We start from the raw sequence: 16390 nt of genomic DNA on the forward strand, positions 1-16390 counted from the left end.
TCCCCACCAGGAAGGAGACTGTTGCAAGTCCACGGCTTCTCAGCCAGTACCCAGCACACTCCACAACAGATGCAGACTATTAAATTGTTGGTCCAACCCAGCCTGCTGCCCGAACAATCAATCATGAGAGTTTTGAAATTCATTTTATTTTCACTGCTCTGCACTGGAGAGATGACATCCAAGGAGAAGGGGAGACAGAGATACCTAAAGCTTCTACCCTTGCTGTGCAGGAGCCACATGGTTCTTCTGGGTACCAGGGCCAGGCCTGGACACCACACAGTTAGTTCACATCAGACTCCGGGCCAGGCTAAGCATCCCCACAGCATTCACCTGTGGCACCCAACACAGCTGGGCACTCTCCAGAGAAGGTTCTACTTGTCCTGCAGAGCCCCAGTCCCGGGGAGGTCAGACGGCATCAGGACCGAAGCAGGACAGGAGCCAGACCACTGAGGACAGGGAAGAGGGCCAAGGAGGAAGGCCCACCCCTTGCTCACAGAAGGGACACTACAGGGCAGTAATAGGGGAGGAATGGCTAGTTAGACATAGAAGTGGTTTCTGGTGAACTGTAGTGTTACTCTGCATGGTGAGTGCCAGACACAAGGTCAGTCGAAGGAGATGAGCTGGGCCTCACTGCCCTGTGCTGGCGGTCCCTGTGTAGGCGCTGGCTGGGCCACAGGGGGTTGCTGCTGGGGAGGTCCGGTGCTGGGGGCCATCTGGAGAGAAAGAGCAGATAGGCTCATCACCCCCCTTCACAAACAAAACCTTTGGCTTAGAACAAGCTTCACCTTAGCACAGAGTAGATCAGGTTGTTACCAACACGGCAATGGCACGTGTGATCTCTTCTAAACCTGTCTCCTGTGCAATATGGACGAATGTGTACATACGTGCACTTAATGACATATCATGATTCTGTCTGCTGAGCAAGGCCCTTGATGCACCCAGTGCAAGGGATCAAAGGAAGCCCAGGAGTCCAAGGGCAGGCCGCTGGGAGACGGCTCACCTGCTGGTACAGGGGCTGCTGCCCTGGGATGTAGGGCTGCTGGGCCGGCAGAGACGCATCCTGCCCAGGAAGGGCGGTCATGAGATTCTGTGGGAAGTAAGATGGAGCCCGACACTGAGTTATCTGTGACCAGACACAAACAGACCCTCCTGGCTGGAAGAAAGCAGAAGCGAGAGCCAGGAGGAGAGGGCCTGCCTGGGATAGCCCTCTGTGCCCAGCAAAGACTAGGTCTCTTTACCTGCATATTGTACGGTTGGTAGCCCATGGACATTGGCTGGCTCCCTATGTAGCCTATGTTGCTGGTCTGTGGAGGCTGCGAGATGGCTGGGAGGCTCTGTGGGGCCTGAGAAGCCACGCTCTATGGAAGGAAGGTGGTGAGGTGAGGGAAAAGATGAGGAACAGGCGAGGGCTGGGTGCAGATGCTGGGGGCAACTCTGCCCACATACCTGGTAGCCTGGTGTTGGCGTGGGCTGGTAGGAGGAGTAGGCAGGGCTGGTGGTAGGCCCGGCCTGGGGCTGAGGGGCTGCCTGTGCCCCAGGGGCACCTGTTGGGTACATGTAGGCGCTGACCATGCTGGGATCTGTGACAACAAAGGTGAGCTGGCTCAGCACAGAAATGAGGAGAGTAGGAAGAGAACACCTTCTCCAGGTTTCTCCTTTTGTTGTGACTTTCAAAGCCAGGGATATGTTTCACATCCTCGTAAAAGAAAAGTAAAGCCAACATGTGTGGGAGTGGGTGGGGTGGGGTGGGGTGGGGTCCTATGGGAAGGGGAAGCAAAAAAAAAGGAACCAAATTCTTTTTGTTTTCATAGTGCTAGGGGCTGAGCCCAGGGTCTTGTCCATGCTGGGCAAGCACTCTCTACCTGAGCTATAGCCCCACCCTTCAAACTGTCTTGAAACAAGTGGCAGTCAGACTGAAGGAGTTAGGGAGAGCTGACACTGATAATTTCTGAAGCCCATACTTCGAGTATTAAAACTGAGACAACAGCAACAAAGACAAACAGTCCTGACTTACAGCAGCCCAGGCTAACACTTCAGAAAAGACTACTATGATAGAAATGGAGACATACAGTAGGGATAGAGCAGGTCATCCAAGCTGTCAGAATGAGAAACATTAGGGAGAACCTAGTTTGCTTATCACACACACACATACACACACACACACACCCCAAGGTCCTCAGTAACCTACAAACTGTAAATACACCCTAAGAACCTAAGCCTTAACTGTTAGGTCTTAAATTGGAGTCCTCCTGCCTCAACCTCTCAAGTGTTGGGATTGTAGGGTGCACACCACCATACACTGTCTGAGATTTTGCCTTCTAATGACTATCCATCCCCACAGAGAGGACGTGGGATCCCAGAGAACCAAAGAACAGACAAAGCAGGGTAGAGTACTAAACTGACCTTATCAAAAGGTGACAGGCCAGTCAAGGTGACACAAGCAATCAGCACTCATGTGGATTGCACCGATAATGTATTAAAATCAACAGGGACAGAGACGGCTCAGGAGTTATAACAGCTGAGTTCTCTTATTCAGACTCAAGTTCAGATCTCAGTTCCCATGTCAGGTGGCTCAGGCTCCTATAACTATAGTTCCAAGAGATCCAACCATCTCTTCTGGCCCCTGAAAGCACCTATACCCACACACATTACTAAAAAAAAAAAAAAAACCTGTCCGAGCATGCTATCAGACACCTTTAATTCCAGCATACAGGAGGCAGAAGCAGGTGGATCTCTATGAGTTTCTGGTTAGCCAGGGTTACATAGTGAGAGCCTGTCTCACAAAATAAACAAATCAATCTTTAAACAACAACAAAAAAAACCTCAGGGGCTAGAGAAATATCTCAGTAGTTAACAGCATTTTTTGCTCTTGTAGAGGATCCAGACTCAATCCCCAGAACCTATGTGGTGGTTCACAATCATCTTGAAACTCCAAGTTTCAAAGCAACCAAAGCCTCTTCTGGCCTCTGCGGGCAAAGCCCAGCTCACCCGTGGTGCACAGATACACATAAGCAAAATATATAAAATAAAGTTGCTGGGGGATTGTGGTGCCTGCCTTTAATCCCAGCACTCGGCAGACGCAGCTGAATCTCTGAGTTTGAGGACAGGGTGGCCTACAGAGTGAGTTCCAGGACAGCTAGAGCTACGGAGAAACCCTGTCTCAAAAAAACTAAAATCCATAGCAGTAAAAGACTGTTTTCCTCTCAACAGCTCACAGCCACAGACGACAGGGCAGAGGGAGGCTGACGACACTAACCGGCAGGAAGAAGATGCAGGAGTCTGAGCCAAGACACCTGCAGTCCCGAGGTGCTTTCTAAGTGACACTGTTGATAATGGGGACAGATGAAAAGCCCGCTGAGCCCACCTCAGCTACCCACAGTGATGTGACCACGAGATACAATGACTAAAGATGTAGCCCGTGGCATATGGAAATAGAACCACCAGACAATACAAATTGAGGGCAGTTTGCCAACTTTAGGACAATGGTTCAAGCCCACACTATAGGCACAAAGCAGAACAGGACATATTTATAAGAGAAAAGGTGGGCCAGGCGAGCTGACAGTCCTGAGGAGATTTTCTTTACTAGGGCACTGATGAGAACCTGCTGTGACGCAGTGGCTCCTGGCTCTGAACATATCCTGACTTTAGTAAAGGGATTTTACCTGCCTGGCACCCTGGAAGAGAGTGAGGAGAGAGAGAGAGTGTGTGTGTAGGGGGGTGGGGGGTGGGGGGGTAGGGGGGTGTGAACATGTGTTTCCATATGTACAGAAAGAAAAAAAAAACAACTCTAGAAAAATAGTCACTTAGAAAACTTGGAAAATTCTTTATATTCTCACTGTCTTCTGTAAACTGGCAAGATTACCTGCTGTTGTGCCAGGCATGCTGGGGTAGGGGCCAGTGGCTGGGGCTGGCTGGCTCATATACACACCATGCATCGGAGAGCCCTCTACTGAGCCTGCTGGGCTGAAGGTGGCAGGGAAGCTGGTTGGGCCTGAGGGCTGGTAGAGTACACCCCCAGCTGTGGGCATAGCCTGGAGCTAGAGACAAAAAAGAGCCAACAGTCAGAGGGGGTGTCTTTGGCCTATGATGAGGATGGGCAAAGTGGGGTGGGCAACACCTGCCTGGGCATAAGGCAAGGGAAAGGCAGGCATCTGGGCGCGCATCTGGACAGTCTGCTTCTGTTGCTCCAGGCGCATCTGCCGTTCCTTCTCCTGTTCCTGCAGGCGCTGGATAGCTAGCTGTCTCTGCACCTCCAGGTACTCCTGAAGCAAGTGAGAAGCAGTGGTCAGGCTAGCCTGGGCCTCCCCTACCCACATGCTGGGTCAGCTGCCATACCTGCTTCTTCTGTCTCATGATCTCCAGTTTCTGTGCCAGCTGGATCTGGCGTTGACGCTCAGCCTCCTCAGCTGCTCGGCGCAGCTTCTCCCTGTGTTCTTCACGCAGGGCACTCAGAGCCCCTCGGGCGTCACGTATCTGTGCCAGCTTGTCCTGAAGGCCCTCGTAGTACACTGTGTAGAGAAGAGGATAGCTCAGACCTTTCATGGGCTGAGAGCCTAGGTGATGTGGGCCTCTGTTCTCCTTGGGCAGAGCTGCTGGCCCTAGGGCTGGAGACAGAAATGAGCAGAGCAGGCCCCACAAATGGGACCACCTCTCATGAGCACGCTGTGGAGGAATTGAGAGGCTCAATGGAGTATAGGCAGAGTCGTGGGTGTCCCAGGGCCCCAGGAATCATGAGCAGGACCCCGGAGGGCAGGCACATGGGTGGGCACCTACGCCTGCGCTCATCCAGCTGGTTGAGCAGCTCGAGCAGCTGTGGGTGCATGGTGTTGATGGACTGGAAGAGTGACAGCACAGCCGAGTCGTTGGTGATGCTGCGGCCCCGCATGTGGTTGCTCTTCATGCGGTTGACGAAAGTGCTGACGGCATTCTGCAGGGCCTTGAGGAACTGCTCGTGGCTCTCCTCCGACTCCCCATTCTGGTACTGCTGGAGACACAGTGGGTAGCTGAGCACCACAGCAGGGTGAACGCTATGCCCGTTAAGCTCAAGAAGCATCCTCGCAAAGGTGATAGGCAGGTAGACAGGCACTGCCCACTGTGTCCAGAGCCTGGCATGGACACATGCTTGACACGTGACATGCCTGGTCTGCACACAAAGCACAGAGCAAGGCCCTCATCCACCTGTGACTGGGCATGACTGGCAGGCACCTCAGCAGTTGAGAGACAAGGAGGGCCTCCTCTGAGGCTGCAGAACACTGGGGTCCACAGAGCAGCTGGAGCCTGGAGCCTCCTTACTCTGACACAGTCCCCAACCAGGACAGGAGGCACAGCTCACCTCACTGAAGGGGCCGCTGCAGGGAGTTATGGGCTGAGAGTCTGTCTCTGGAAGAGGAGCCTGGAAGAGATCAGAGGATTAGAGGGTCTCTGGCCTACTTTAGGCCTTGCCCTAGGGAATGACAGTCAAGAGTGCAAAGGAGCCTCTCACCTCTGCCATGCTGTTGGGGGCTGTATGTCCTTCTCCAGGCTGGGCAGTAGGCTCTGTCAGGGGCACAGGTGCAGATGGTGTGGGGCTCTTCCGTGCTTCCTCCTGTTTCTTCTCCCAGTAGTTCCGGTTGAGGTATCTTGCAAGCTGCCAGGCAATAAAGGAGGGGATGAGGTGGCACTGGTGCGGTCGGGCCAAGGAGCAGGGAGGACAGCGCCCGACACCGCTGCTTACCTCAGGGTCGATGTCCTCAGCCAGAGGTGCTGATGAGTTCTGGGGAGACAAGCATTGAGTCTGAGGAGTCACAGGATCAAGTGATCAAGTGATCCCAAGCAATCTTTCAGACAGGGACCCAGATGGCACCAAATGACAGCAGATCTCAGTGCTAGCCAATGTTCTAGCCACCTGTCTGGCACCTGCCAGCCCTTTCCTTGACAAGCCCTTTGTGGCTAGCATCCACTTTCCTTTGGCAATAAAATCGTAAGACCCTGGGTTCTGAGACTATCATGTGCCACCAGAACCAAACTTTATTAAGGCACAAGGCAGCAGTGGCCACACTAACTTGACTCTCTAGGACGGAGCCAATACTGCATGAACACTGTGCTTAGCTCTAATGAAGCCTTTAGTGTGAGCCCTGCTCACAATCTAGGGAGGAAGGAAGAGCTTCCTCCACCAGCAGGTGCCAGGGCTGTTTCTAGCTCCAGGTCCCATCTGTGGCTGGCTACTCTAGAGAGCTAGACAGAGCCTCCAGGTGAAAACTCTAAATCTGCTTCACTTCCTGTCTACAGAGCTAGGGATGGCATGGGTACCCAGAGGACCAGGCCTGTAGAACTTAGTATATACAAGGAAGTATGGAAGAGATTCATCTCCCTGGCAGGGGGATGTCATTCTTGGCGTCCTCAATATGCCACAGTGAAGTCCTGAACCAACAGGACCCTGTGGTGATCCCTGGGAAATGAGCAGCCAGCTTGGCTGACAAGGCTCACCACAGGCGAGGAATACAGGCTGCCAGCTGGGGGCGCAGAGGAAGCCAAGGGTGTGGGCTCTGCCTTTGGATGTGCTGTATACGTTGTTTTCTGTCTCTGTGGCAGAAGAAGAAACAGAATTAGAGACATATATGGTAGAAGCTAAGGAGCTGAGCCTCCACATACCCCCGCTGCCACACCTAGCATCCTCCATCAGCAGGGGAAACTCATAGGGCCCCATGGCTTACCATCCTCTCTTTCTCCTCAGCCTCTGACTGTGATAGGGCCAGAGCCAGCTGTAGCTCCTCCTCTTCCTGCAGGGCTGTCTCATCCCGTTTTGGGGGCAGCTGAGGACAGACAGGGTAGAGTGAGAAGGGTCCCCGGGAAGGGGTGAGAAGGTGTTTTGGGGACTAGAAGGGACCTTGTACCTGAGACTGCTGTGACAGGGGGCTGGTCAGGTACTCTGGGGGCAGCTCAGTGGTAGAGGAAGCCTTCCCTTCTGCCTTCCTGCAGACAGAATGAGACACCGTAAGCAACCATGCACTGACACCATCCTTCCAGGGTTTGCTCACCATCTCCACAGACTGACAGTGAAGGTCCAAGCTCACCCTCTAGAGAATGGCAGAAGGGACCTTGGTGCCTCAGCCAGCTGCAGAACGTAAGTGGGTCACTTGGCCTAAGTGAGTCTGTCTCCTGGCTGTGCTGAGCAAGGGCCTTTCTATAGTACCTACATATTGCCCACTGAGCCTACCATGACCAGCAATGGTCCTTCCCTTCAGAAGGTGCCAGAAAGGACAGTGTCTTAGTTAGGGTTTCACTGCTGTGAACAGACACCACGACCAAGGCAACTCTTTTTTGTTTTTGTTTTTTTTCAAGACCGGGTTTCTCTGTATAACCCTGGCTGTCCTGAAACTCACTCTGTAGACCAGGCTGGCCTCAAATTCAGAAATCTGCCTGCCTCTGCCTTCCAAGTGCTGGAATTAAAGGAGTGTGCCACTACTGCCCAGGCAAGACAACTCTTTTTTTTTTTTTCAAGACAGGGTTTTTCTGTATAGCCCTGGCTGTCCTGGAACTCACTTTGTAGACCAGGCTGGCCTCAAACTCAGAAATCCGCCTGCCTCTGCCTCCTGAGTGCTGGGACTAAAGGCGCGCGCCACCATACCCGGCTTGCAAGGCAACTCTTATAAGGACAACATTTAATTGGGGCTGGATTCCGAGGTTCAGTTCATTATCATTAAGGTGGGAACATAACAGCATCCAGGCAGGCATGGTGCAGGAGGAGCTGAGAGCTCTACATCTTCATCTGAAGGCAGCTAGCATAATACTGACTTCCAGGCAGCTAGGATGAGGGTCTCAAAGCCCACACCCACAGTGACACACCCACTCCAACAAGGCTCCTCCTCCTAATAGTGCCACTTCCTGGGCCACGCACATACAAACCATCACAGGCAGTAAGGCCCAGGCAGGCGGAGATTTCTCCACAAAGTAGGACTGAGGGCTACATAGATAAAGCATAATTAAGATTTCAATTTAAACGTGCTCTTTTCTAAAGGAAAAAAAAAAAAAAACATGCTTTAACCACAGCATTGGCGGTCATGCCCAACTATTCTCCCCACCCCAGTTCCCAACAAATTTTAAAAATTTACAATAAACACTAACTCACATGGAGACAGGAACACAAACCACAGTTGAGAAATCCAAGAGAAGGGCTTGCAGACATGTTCTCATGTACACAATTAAACATGCCTCTTTGTATTACACTTGCTTTTTGAAGACAGGGTTTCTCTGTGTAGCCCTGACTGTCCTGGACTGGCTTTGTAGACCAGGCTGGCCTTGAACTCAGAGATCCACCTGCTTCTGCCTTTTAAGTGCTAGATCAAAGGTGTGCACCACTATTCTCAGCTTGTAAACTTCATTTCCAATCCAAAATAAGAATGTGTGGACCAGGTCTGAAGTCCCAGAACTGGAAAGGCTACATCAGGAGATTCAAGTCCAAGCAAGAGCCTCTCTAAACAAAACTCAAAGCCAGTGACTGGCCCAGGGCAGTCTCATTTGCTGTGCAGCCACAGCACCTTGCTCACCCTGTCCCAAAGTTTGGGGTGCTGGGGCCGCCTGCAGAGCAGCATTGGTTTGCCCCTTTGCCCTCCTGACAGAGCTTGAGGAGCCTGTGCGGCCTGCAGTTCTGCGGCACCATAGTCACTGTGCCATGGAGTGCACACTCACTTGTTCAGCTGCTCGTAGCAGGGCTCACACACTCGCACCTCCTTCTCAATGCCGAACTTGGGGATGGTGGAGTACTTGGAGGAGCACTTGCCACAGAAGATCTGCCCACACGCTCGGCAGTGATGCTGGGAGACAGAGCAGGACAGGCCCAGTGAACAAGAGCAGGCACGGGGGGTAAGGACAAGTGGAGCAGAGAGGTGGGGACTCGCAGGAAACTCAGTTCCAGCCACCACTTGTAGGAAAGGAAAGGAATTAAAAATAAACAGAAAACAGGTGCTGATTCTGGAAGTACAGTGAACCCCAGTGCCGTGGCTCAGAGCCTGCAGGCTCCACGCTCACAACTGTCAGGCGGGAAGTGAGATGGGAAGCTATAGGGGCCGCTGGCCACACAGGCTGTGCACCCTAGAAATAAGTTCTTCCCCAATCCTAGAGAAAGCCTAGAGCTTTCCATGTTCAGATCCCTGAGGAGAAGCTGGGCCCTGCCCATCAGGCAAATGTCAAATGATGGCACTGAGCACCACAGAGGCAAACACCAAGCTCCAGCCCCAGGCACCACGCAATTCTGAGCTGAATGTGGTTCCGAAACCATCAGGTTAGAGCAGACTGACAGGATCACACAAAGGAGCGCTGCTTTGTGAAGATGGCAGGGGCATGGGACCGAGTCTCTGGGGGATACTCACCTTGCGGGTCACCACCCCAAACTGTACTCTGCACCGATGGCATTCCTCAGCATCCACCCAGTCAGGGGCCTGGGGACAACAGTCATCATCACATTTCCCTCCCCAGTGCTCGCAAACAGAAAGGTCACCAGAGCAGGTCCCAATGTGACTACCTGTGCCAAGACCATCGAATTCTGTGGCCTAAGCCACGTGGCCCAGGGTTAAGTTGCTCCAAAGAGAAGAACCTCCTCCAAACAGACTTCTTGTCAAAGGCAGAATCCTGACACTTGCCAATTTTGTGGATGTGGGTTTTTGAGACAGGGTTTAGCACCTCACTGTGTAGCACTGGCTGTCCTGCAACTTACTGTGTAGACTAGGCTGGCTTTAAGATCACAGAGCTCTGCCTGCCTCTGCCTCTGCCTCTGCCTCTGCGATTCTGGGATTAAAAGTGTACACCATTACGACTAGCCTAGTTTTAAAGCTGTGTGAAGAAATTCACTCTGGGTGTGGTAGCGCAAACCTTTAATCCTAGCACTCAGGGAGGCAGAGGTAGGGGGATCTCTGTGAGCCTGGTCTATAGAGCAAGTTCCAGGACAGCCAGGGCTACACAGAGAAACCTTCTATCAAGAAAACAAATAAAGGGGCTGGTGAGATGGCTCAGTGGGTAAGAGCATCCGACTGCTCTTCCAAAGGTCAGGAGTTCAAATCCCAGCAACCACATGGTGGCTCACAACCACCCGTAACAAGATCTGACTCCCTCTTCTGGAGTGTCTGAAGACAGCTGCAATGTAGTTACATATAATAAATAATAAATAAATCTTTAAAAAAAAAAAAGAAAACAAATAAAAATCAACCAACTAGGCAAACAAAAAACTCTAAACAAATGTACTCCCTCCTTCCTTTTTGGGGGGATGGTGGGGTGGTTGGTTTTTCTTTTCGGTTTTTGGGGTTTTTTTTTGAGACCGGGTTTCTCTGTATAGCCCTGGCTGTCCTGGAACTCAGAAATCTGCCTGCCTCTGCCTCCCAAGTGCTGGGATTAAAGGCGTGCGCCACCACTGTCCAGCGGTTTTTCTTTTCAAGACAGGGTTTTCTGTGCAGCCCTGGCTGTCGAGGACCCTCATATTTAGACCAGGCTGGCCTAGAACACACAGAGATCCGCCTGCCTCTGCCTGTGGAGGGCTAAGATCAAGGCGTGCGCCACCACCTGGCTGGCTGGCTGGCTGGCTTCCTTCCTTCCAAAAAAAATCCTCTCTTCTCTTGCTCTCCTACCCTCTCCCCCTCTGTCCCTTCTCCCCTCATCCCCCTCTCCCTCTCCACATGCTCACGGCCAGCCTCTACGCCTCTCCTCTCTCTCTCTCCCTTTCTCTGCCTCTACTCCCTTGTCTACTCCCCTTCCCGTGCCCTAAATAAATTCTATTCTATACTAAAAACAAAACAAAACAAAAAGCCAGTGCCAGAGCGCCATGTACATGCCAGAGAGAGTTCTACCCCGAATCATACTTGTTGTAGTCAAATGAAGCCAGTGCTATACCCACAGGCACCATAAACACTTTTCAACTTGACCTGGGGTTAACCGCTGCTTTTCTAACTGCTGGCTCGTTTGCTTTACTGAGTACTGTGCATATGACACGCAAGAGCTTTACAGTGAGCTAAATCCTTCACGTTGCCTTTTTTTTGGGTCAGGGTCTCATCACGTATCTAGCACAGGAGTTCATGGCAATCCTCTTCCGGAATGCTGACACTAAGGCATGAGCTACCCCTACCAAACCCCAAACAAGAGCGAGCCCCAGGTCCTCCCTCCTTCCTCTCCAAAGCTCCTAAGCCAGTCAGTGCTGGCTGACCCGGGACTCACTCTTTCAGCAGCAAACATGGCATCACTTTCCTTAAATTCAGGGAAGACATGTCCTGGGAAGAGAAGGTGACAGTCACTACTGGGTGCCTCCCTGGCCACCACTTCTAACCCTTGACATCTGCCTCATCAGACAAAACTGGCAGGACTAGGAAAGGATGCCCAGAGTTCTCTGAGATCCAAGCCCAACCATGTACCACCACAACATCCTAACCCATGATCCCCTTTCTTTAAACTCCACCAGCTCTCTAGGGCTGCCATATTGCAAGAAAAGACCTTGTGCCTCCCTGGCCTGGCCTAAAACCCGCCAGTGTGTGTCTCACACACAGCGACAGCATTCCGGTCATCCTCTCTGCTGGCATGAGCCACTCTTGTAGCCTTGCAGCAGGTCCAGTGTACTCTGACCCCAGGGTCTGAACTGGAGCAAAGGTGCCAAGGCAGAGCTGGGGACACAGCTCAGTGCGTAAGCAGCTCACTGACCGCTCCTTCCAACCAACCCATTCCATTTCCAGCACACAAACGGTGGCTCACAACTGCCTGTAATTCTAGTCCCAGGAGATCCAAGGACACCACGCATGCACATGGTCCATGAACATATACTGCTGGCAAAGCATCCATACACATTAAAACAAAAATAAAAAATAAAAATAGCAAAGGTGCCAAGGCCCAGGGCTGCTACTGTGTTCAGAGCACCCTGACTTGTGAGATCTTCCCTGTCTGCTCATCCCAGGAACCATGTCACTCGGAAACCTGATTAGCTCTAGACTTTAGTGTTTACTGCCTGGAAATAGCGTACCACCTCCCTGTGGGGTAGATGTGTAGGGTGCAAGACCTGGTCAGAGCCTGGCCTCTCTCCACGGAGCTCTCCAAGGTTTAGGGAACACCGCCTCCTCACTCCCAATCACTCAGGGAAGACCAGTCCACCCTCCCTTGTCCGTATCACTGATGTTATCTAGTGTTGCTAGAAAGACAACCCTGTGGCTCCTAGAAACCGTGTTCTCAGCCTGGGGCTGGGGCTGTTCTAACTTACCTTCTACCTTCATGATCTGGTATGTGTCCTGGACCACCTTGTACTTGGGTTCGTTCCGGAAGGCATGTGCCCAGGCCTGGATCAGGTACAAGATCTTGTTCCGAACATTAACTTCCACTTGCCTCTGTGGAGTAGGAAAAAAGTGGGGAGGGCTCAGGAGACTCCAGGTGTCTGAGATCTCAGAGGGAAGGGCCATCTAGCAAGACCAATTGCCCTGAGCAGAGACAATTAGCACAAAGGTAGGGGAGAGTTCCTAGGATTGCCAGACACCACTTAATCACAGAAGCGACTCTCCTGGGTCTATGCTTGCTCAGGGTCACAATTTTTAATCCCCCCCAAAAATCAGGGAACTCCTGGAGACTACACTGCTTCATGTTCCCAATCTACAACCATGCCTCCTTCCATCTCTCCAGGGGATCCTGGGCAGTAACACAGTTCTCTAGGGTCCACAGCTAAACTCTCCAAAAGGCACGAGGAAGACAGGACCATGATCTGAGAGAGGCAGGGAGATATCCTCTTCAGATATTTCTCCACAGTGGGCTCAGGCCCTGTGAGCTACAGTCCAGCTTCATGCTTGGCACTCTCAGGGAGGCTGTGACACATTATGTTGGGATGAAGCAGCTTCAGGAAGGGATACAAGGGTCTTTACACTGGGATTTGTGTTTCCCTTTAAGGGTTCCCTCCAGGAGAGGAGCAAGCCAGCCTGGTGCCCCTTGCAGCACAGTGGGACACAGTGCGCCAAAACAACAACAGCGAGGGCTCCTAACACTTAGCTCTTTTACAGCTAAGACCTGCTAGAACAAACAGACCCTGGTCTGATTCAGCTCACAGCTCAGCGCCTGAGACATGTTCTGGGCAGCATTGAGCTGGGGCTTCCTGAGAGACCAAACCCTGATGCTGGGTCCCATGAAATGGGGAACAGCATCGCTTTGCCCAATCCAGCTGTATCACCATCCACATCACAATCCTTAGGTGGTCCTAGGGATAATCTCACATGGATCCAGAGAGCCTTTCCTTCTCTGCTGAAGGGTATTAATTCTATTCTCCCTGGGGCAGCTCCTTGCTCAATCATTTTGCCCTCTTGATTCTGTCACCTAAACTTGGACCTCTCTGCTCAGATCTCTCCCATCCCTGAATGTGCTGCTCTGAATGTCTCCCCCAAGGTCACACATATACTCCATGGCCATCTATGCTCACAGGGATGTAACCTACTACCCTTAAGAGCTCTGCTGCATGCCCTAGTTCTTGGAAGCCTTTCCCAGTCACAAAAGAAGTGTCTTTCTCATCTTGCAAAAATGACCCATGAGTCTCAAAGCGTCTCTCCCAGGGTCTACGCTAGACTCACAGTAAGTGACCATTCTTACCCTCACCCCCTCTAACACACCCACTGCTCCTCCTGCTGTAGTCTGCCCACAAACAGAAGATTTGGCACTATACCAGAATCTACCTTCTCTCGTGACTCCCAGGACACCCGCCTACCTTCAGCAGCTCCTTCAGTTCTTCCATGGTCTGTTTGTTGGCCACTTCATCATGGACTGTCTGGCCACAGTTCTTTACCACAGACTCCATCACCTGAAAACCCCAAGGAAGAGAAAGGCCTAGTTCGTGTTCAGGGAAGAGCCCCTCTTGCTGGAAGACAGGCCTCTGAACCCACCCAACTTGTTAGAAACCCCAAGCAGCAGCTCAAAGTCGGGTTCCAGGCCCTGATAACATCCAGTCCCTCAGGGGTACACGGATGACAGCTAGAAGAGCAGCATTTCTGCTCCCTCCCATTCCCATGAGAGCAGCCAGGCTCAGTGGCTTGAGCTCACGACTGTACGAAGTGCTAAAGGTCTCTACTGGTTGCTATGTGGAGACCCGACACCGGAAGGGTAAGGATTCTTGAGTCTGAGGAGAGAGAGAAACAACGGCAACAGCGCTCTAAGTTACCTCCAGAGCATACAAAGCCACGTGTGGGTTCTTATCATTAACCTTCTTCTTGATGGAGTTGACAGCATATTTTGCTCTGGAAGAGGGGGAAAAAAAGGAGCGGGGAGGGGGGATTAGTAACAGCAGAAAGAGAAAAGGATGGGAAAGCCCTCCTCCATATTTCTTTAAGTACTGAGACAGGAGTTTTCGTACCCCAGGCTAGACTCAAGCCTTGGACTTCCTATCCTTCTGTCTTCACTTCCCAAACACTGGGATCACAGGCAATGCTGTCACACCTGGCTTATAGTGTGTTGAGCATGACACTCAAGGTTTAATACATGCCAGGCAAATACTCTACCAACTGTCGTATAAGCCAACCATGAGTTTAGCCCATCAGACCTCCGCAAGGAAATATCAGTGAGTCTAAGTATCTCCAAATTGTGCAGTTTTAATTGTCCCAAGATATCAAAACAATCTGGATTAAAAAAAAAAAAACAACAGCCGGGCGTGGTGGCGCACGCCTTTAATCCCAGCACTTGGGAGGCAGAGGCAGGCGGATTTCTGAGTTCGAGGCCAGCCTGGTCTACAGAGTGAGTTCCAGGACAGCCAGGACTACACAGAGAAACCCTGTCTCGAAAAACCAAAAAAAAAAAAAAAAAAAAAAAAAAAAAAAAAAAAAAACAAAACAACTCAGGTTGCCAATTTAATCTTAGAAGAGGGGTGGTTCTCTTCACTTACTGTGTGTCCCCCTGACGGATCAGGTCGCAGATCTGTAGAATGGACTCCCAGTCTGTCTCCAACAGAAGCTGGCTGGTGGCTTTGTCTAAAGGGGAAGAGATGCCCATTCAAAGGGTCCATTGAGCTATGTTTCCGAGCTGGCCCCTCAAAAGTCAAGAACATCCCTCATTTTATACAGCCAAAACCAAACTGAAAATCCTCTTGAAGTACACTGACAACCATGGAAATGGCATCCTCCCGTGCAAGAAGCAAATAATGTAGAAATGATGCTTATTCCCTATCAGCTGTCAGCTCAAGCTCCGACTTCCCTCAGCTCCCACAGACCCTCTGGAGATAGGTACTACTTGCATCTGCTTTAACGATAAAGGAGGTAGAGAATGCCCTTTGTCACAGCTTGCTGGGAACTTTAAAATGACATACCCTGCTGCTTCTCAACAGAGTCCCATCATTTAGAAGTTTTGTCCTTTACCTCTTAGCTGGGTAATGTAATGGGTCCCTTAGCAAGCTCTAGAGATCTCGAGGGATGATTTTTCCATGTCAAGTGGTACCCCCAGCCAACACCTCTTCACACTCTGATCACCCCTCTCTTACAAAAGTGAGCTATCCCAAGATACACCACCCTTGTTACTCATTCAACAAGTTAGTGGATTCATACCTGACATGCTGAACCTCCCAGGATATGAGACTAAGGTAAGTTTCATCATCTAAGATTCCCCTTTGAAAACCTTAGCTCAGAAAGAAGCAAGTGAGCAGCCTAGGATGGGGCCTGCTCCTGGACACAATGCATTTATTGAGGGAATGGTGCATGCATGTCAAACTCATTTTTCCCTCCTAAAATTTACACTGTCCAGAAACCTCAGATAGTGATATCAACAAGCACCTTCAACAATGAGAAAAACATGTCTTCCCAAACCCCCAGGCACTACCAGAGCGCAAGATGCTGAGGTCCTAGGAAGCATTCCTCAAGGGGCTCGAAAGGTTTAAGGATGGCAGTATCGGATCCACCATACGAAAAGGTATTGGGGTCTGAGACCCGCATGAAGCTAAGATCTGAGTCATGACTTCATGACTCAGGAATTTGGCCCAATCGGTTCAGGACCGTCGGACCCGGAGGAAGAGAGGTCCGTCGCGGACCCCCAAAGAGCATTCGTCACTGGAACCCCAGGACTCAGTGTACAGCCCGAGCGGCCACACCCGAGGCCCGGGAACCGTGCAGTGTTCCCCGGAGGCCGACGGCCGGTCTAGGTGGCCGGCCCGCTCTCCTGAGACCTACGGAGGCAGCATCTGGCCGGTGCGCGCGAGGGAGTTGACTTGGAGCTGACGGGCGGACGCGTTACCTAGGAGACGCTCGAAGGTGCCACTGCCTCGCCCCATGGCGACCCCACTCCTGACCGACGCTGCAGTCGCTCCCTCTTTCGGAGCTGACGCGCCCCCCAACTTCCGCTTCCGCCTTTCTTTTTCTGCCCGCGCACGCGCAACGCCTCCGCGCCGCCCCGAGTCCTGCTCCAAGGCGAGCCTTGCGCTTACACACTGACTCTG

General features: G+C 51.7%; 1 protein-coding gene across 3 annotated transcripts; it reads right to left on the reverse strand.

The window, feature by feature from the left end:
• Positions 1-127: 127 nt before the first annotated feature.
• On the reverse strand, positions 128-16347 carry Hgs (hepatocyte growth factor-regulated tyrosine kinase substrate). 3 transcript variants are annotated; one of them, XM_021176077.3, is made up of 22 exons: positions 16189-16347; positions 14852-14936; positions 14135-14210; positions 13685-13777; positions 12206-12329; positions 11179-11231; positions 9348-9416; positions 8668-8792; positions 6873-6951; positions 6693-6791; positions 6466-6561; positions 5714-5752; positions 5483-5626; positions 5333-5392; positions 4774-4984; positions 4336-4508; positions 4122-4262; positions 3863-4037; positions 1447-1580; positions 1239-1358; positions 1001-1087; positions 128-713 (listed from the first exon to the last, which is right to left on the reverse strand). In XM_021176077.3, the coding sequence occupies exons 1-22, from the start codon at positions 16223-16225 to the stop codon at positions 603-605; spliced, it is 2331 nt and encodes a 776-aa protein (XP_021031736.1). In that variant the 5' UTR covers positions 16226-16347; the 3' UTR covers positions 128-602. The 3 variants fall into 3 exon arrangements, with proteins under 3 accessions (XP_021031736.1, XP_021031737.1, XP_085685486.1); XM_021176078.3 differs by having other exon boundaries at positions 4774-4981; positions 16189-16336; XM_085829360.1 differs by lacking the exon at positions 16189-16347 and adding an exon at positions 15778-16095.
• Positions 16348-16390: the final 43 nt, after the last annotated feature.

Source organism: Mus caroli, unplaced genomic scaffold (assembly GCF_978045245.1).
Source record: "Mus caroli unplaced genomic scaffold, Mus_caroli_1 scaffold_13, whole genome shotgun sequence".
Classification (NCBI taxonomy): Eukaryota; Metazoa; Chordata; class Mammalia; order Rodentia; family Muridae; genus Mus; species Mus caroli.

Excerpts from the sequence above, each read along its gene's own strand:
- Hgs (XM_021176077.3), bottom strand. The coding sequence starts at position 16,225 with ATGGGGCGAGGCAGTGGCACCTTCGAGCGTCTCCTAG. Across the intron at positions 11,232-12,205 it reads CCAGATCATGAAGGTAGAAG|GACATGTCTTCCCTGAATTT; the intron begins GTAAGTTAGAAC and ends TTCTCTTCCCAG. Across the intron at positions 1,088-1,238 it reads ACCAACCGTACAATATGCAG|AATCTCATGACCGCCCTTCC; the intron begins GTAAAGAGACCT and ends TACTTCCCACAG.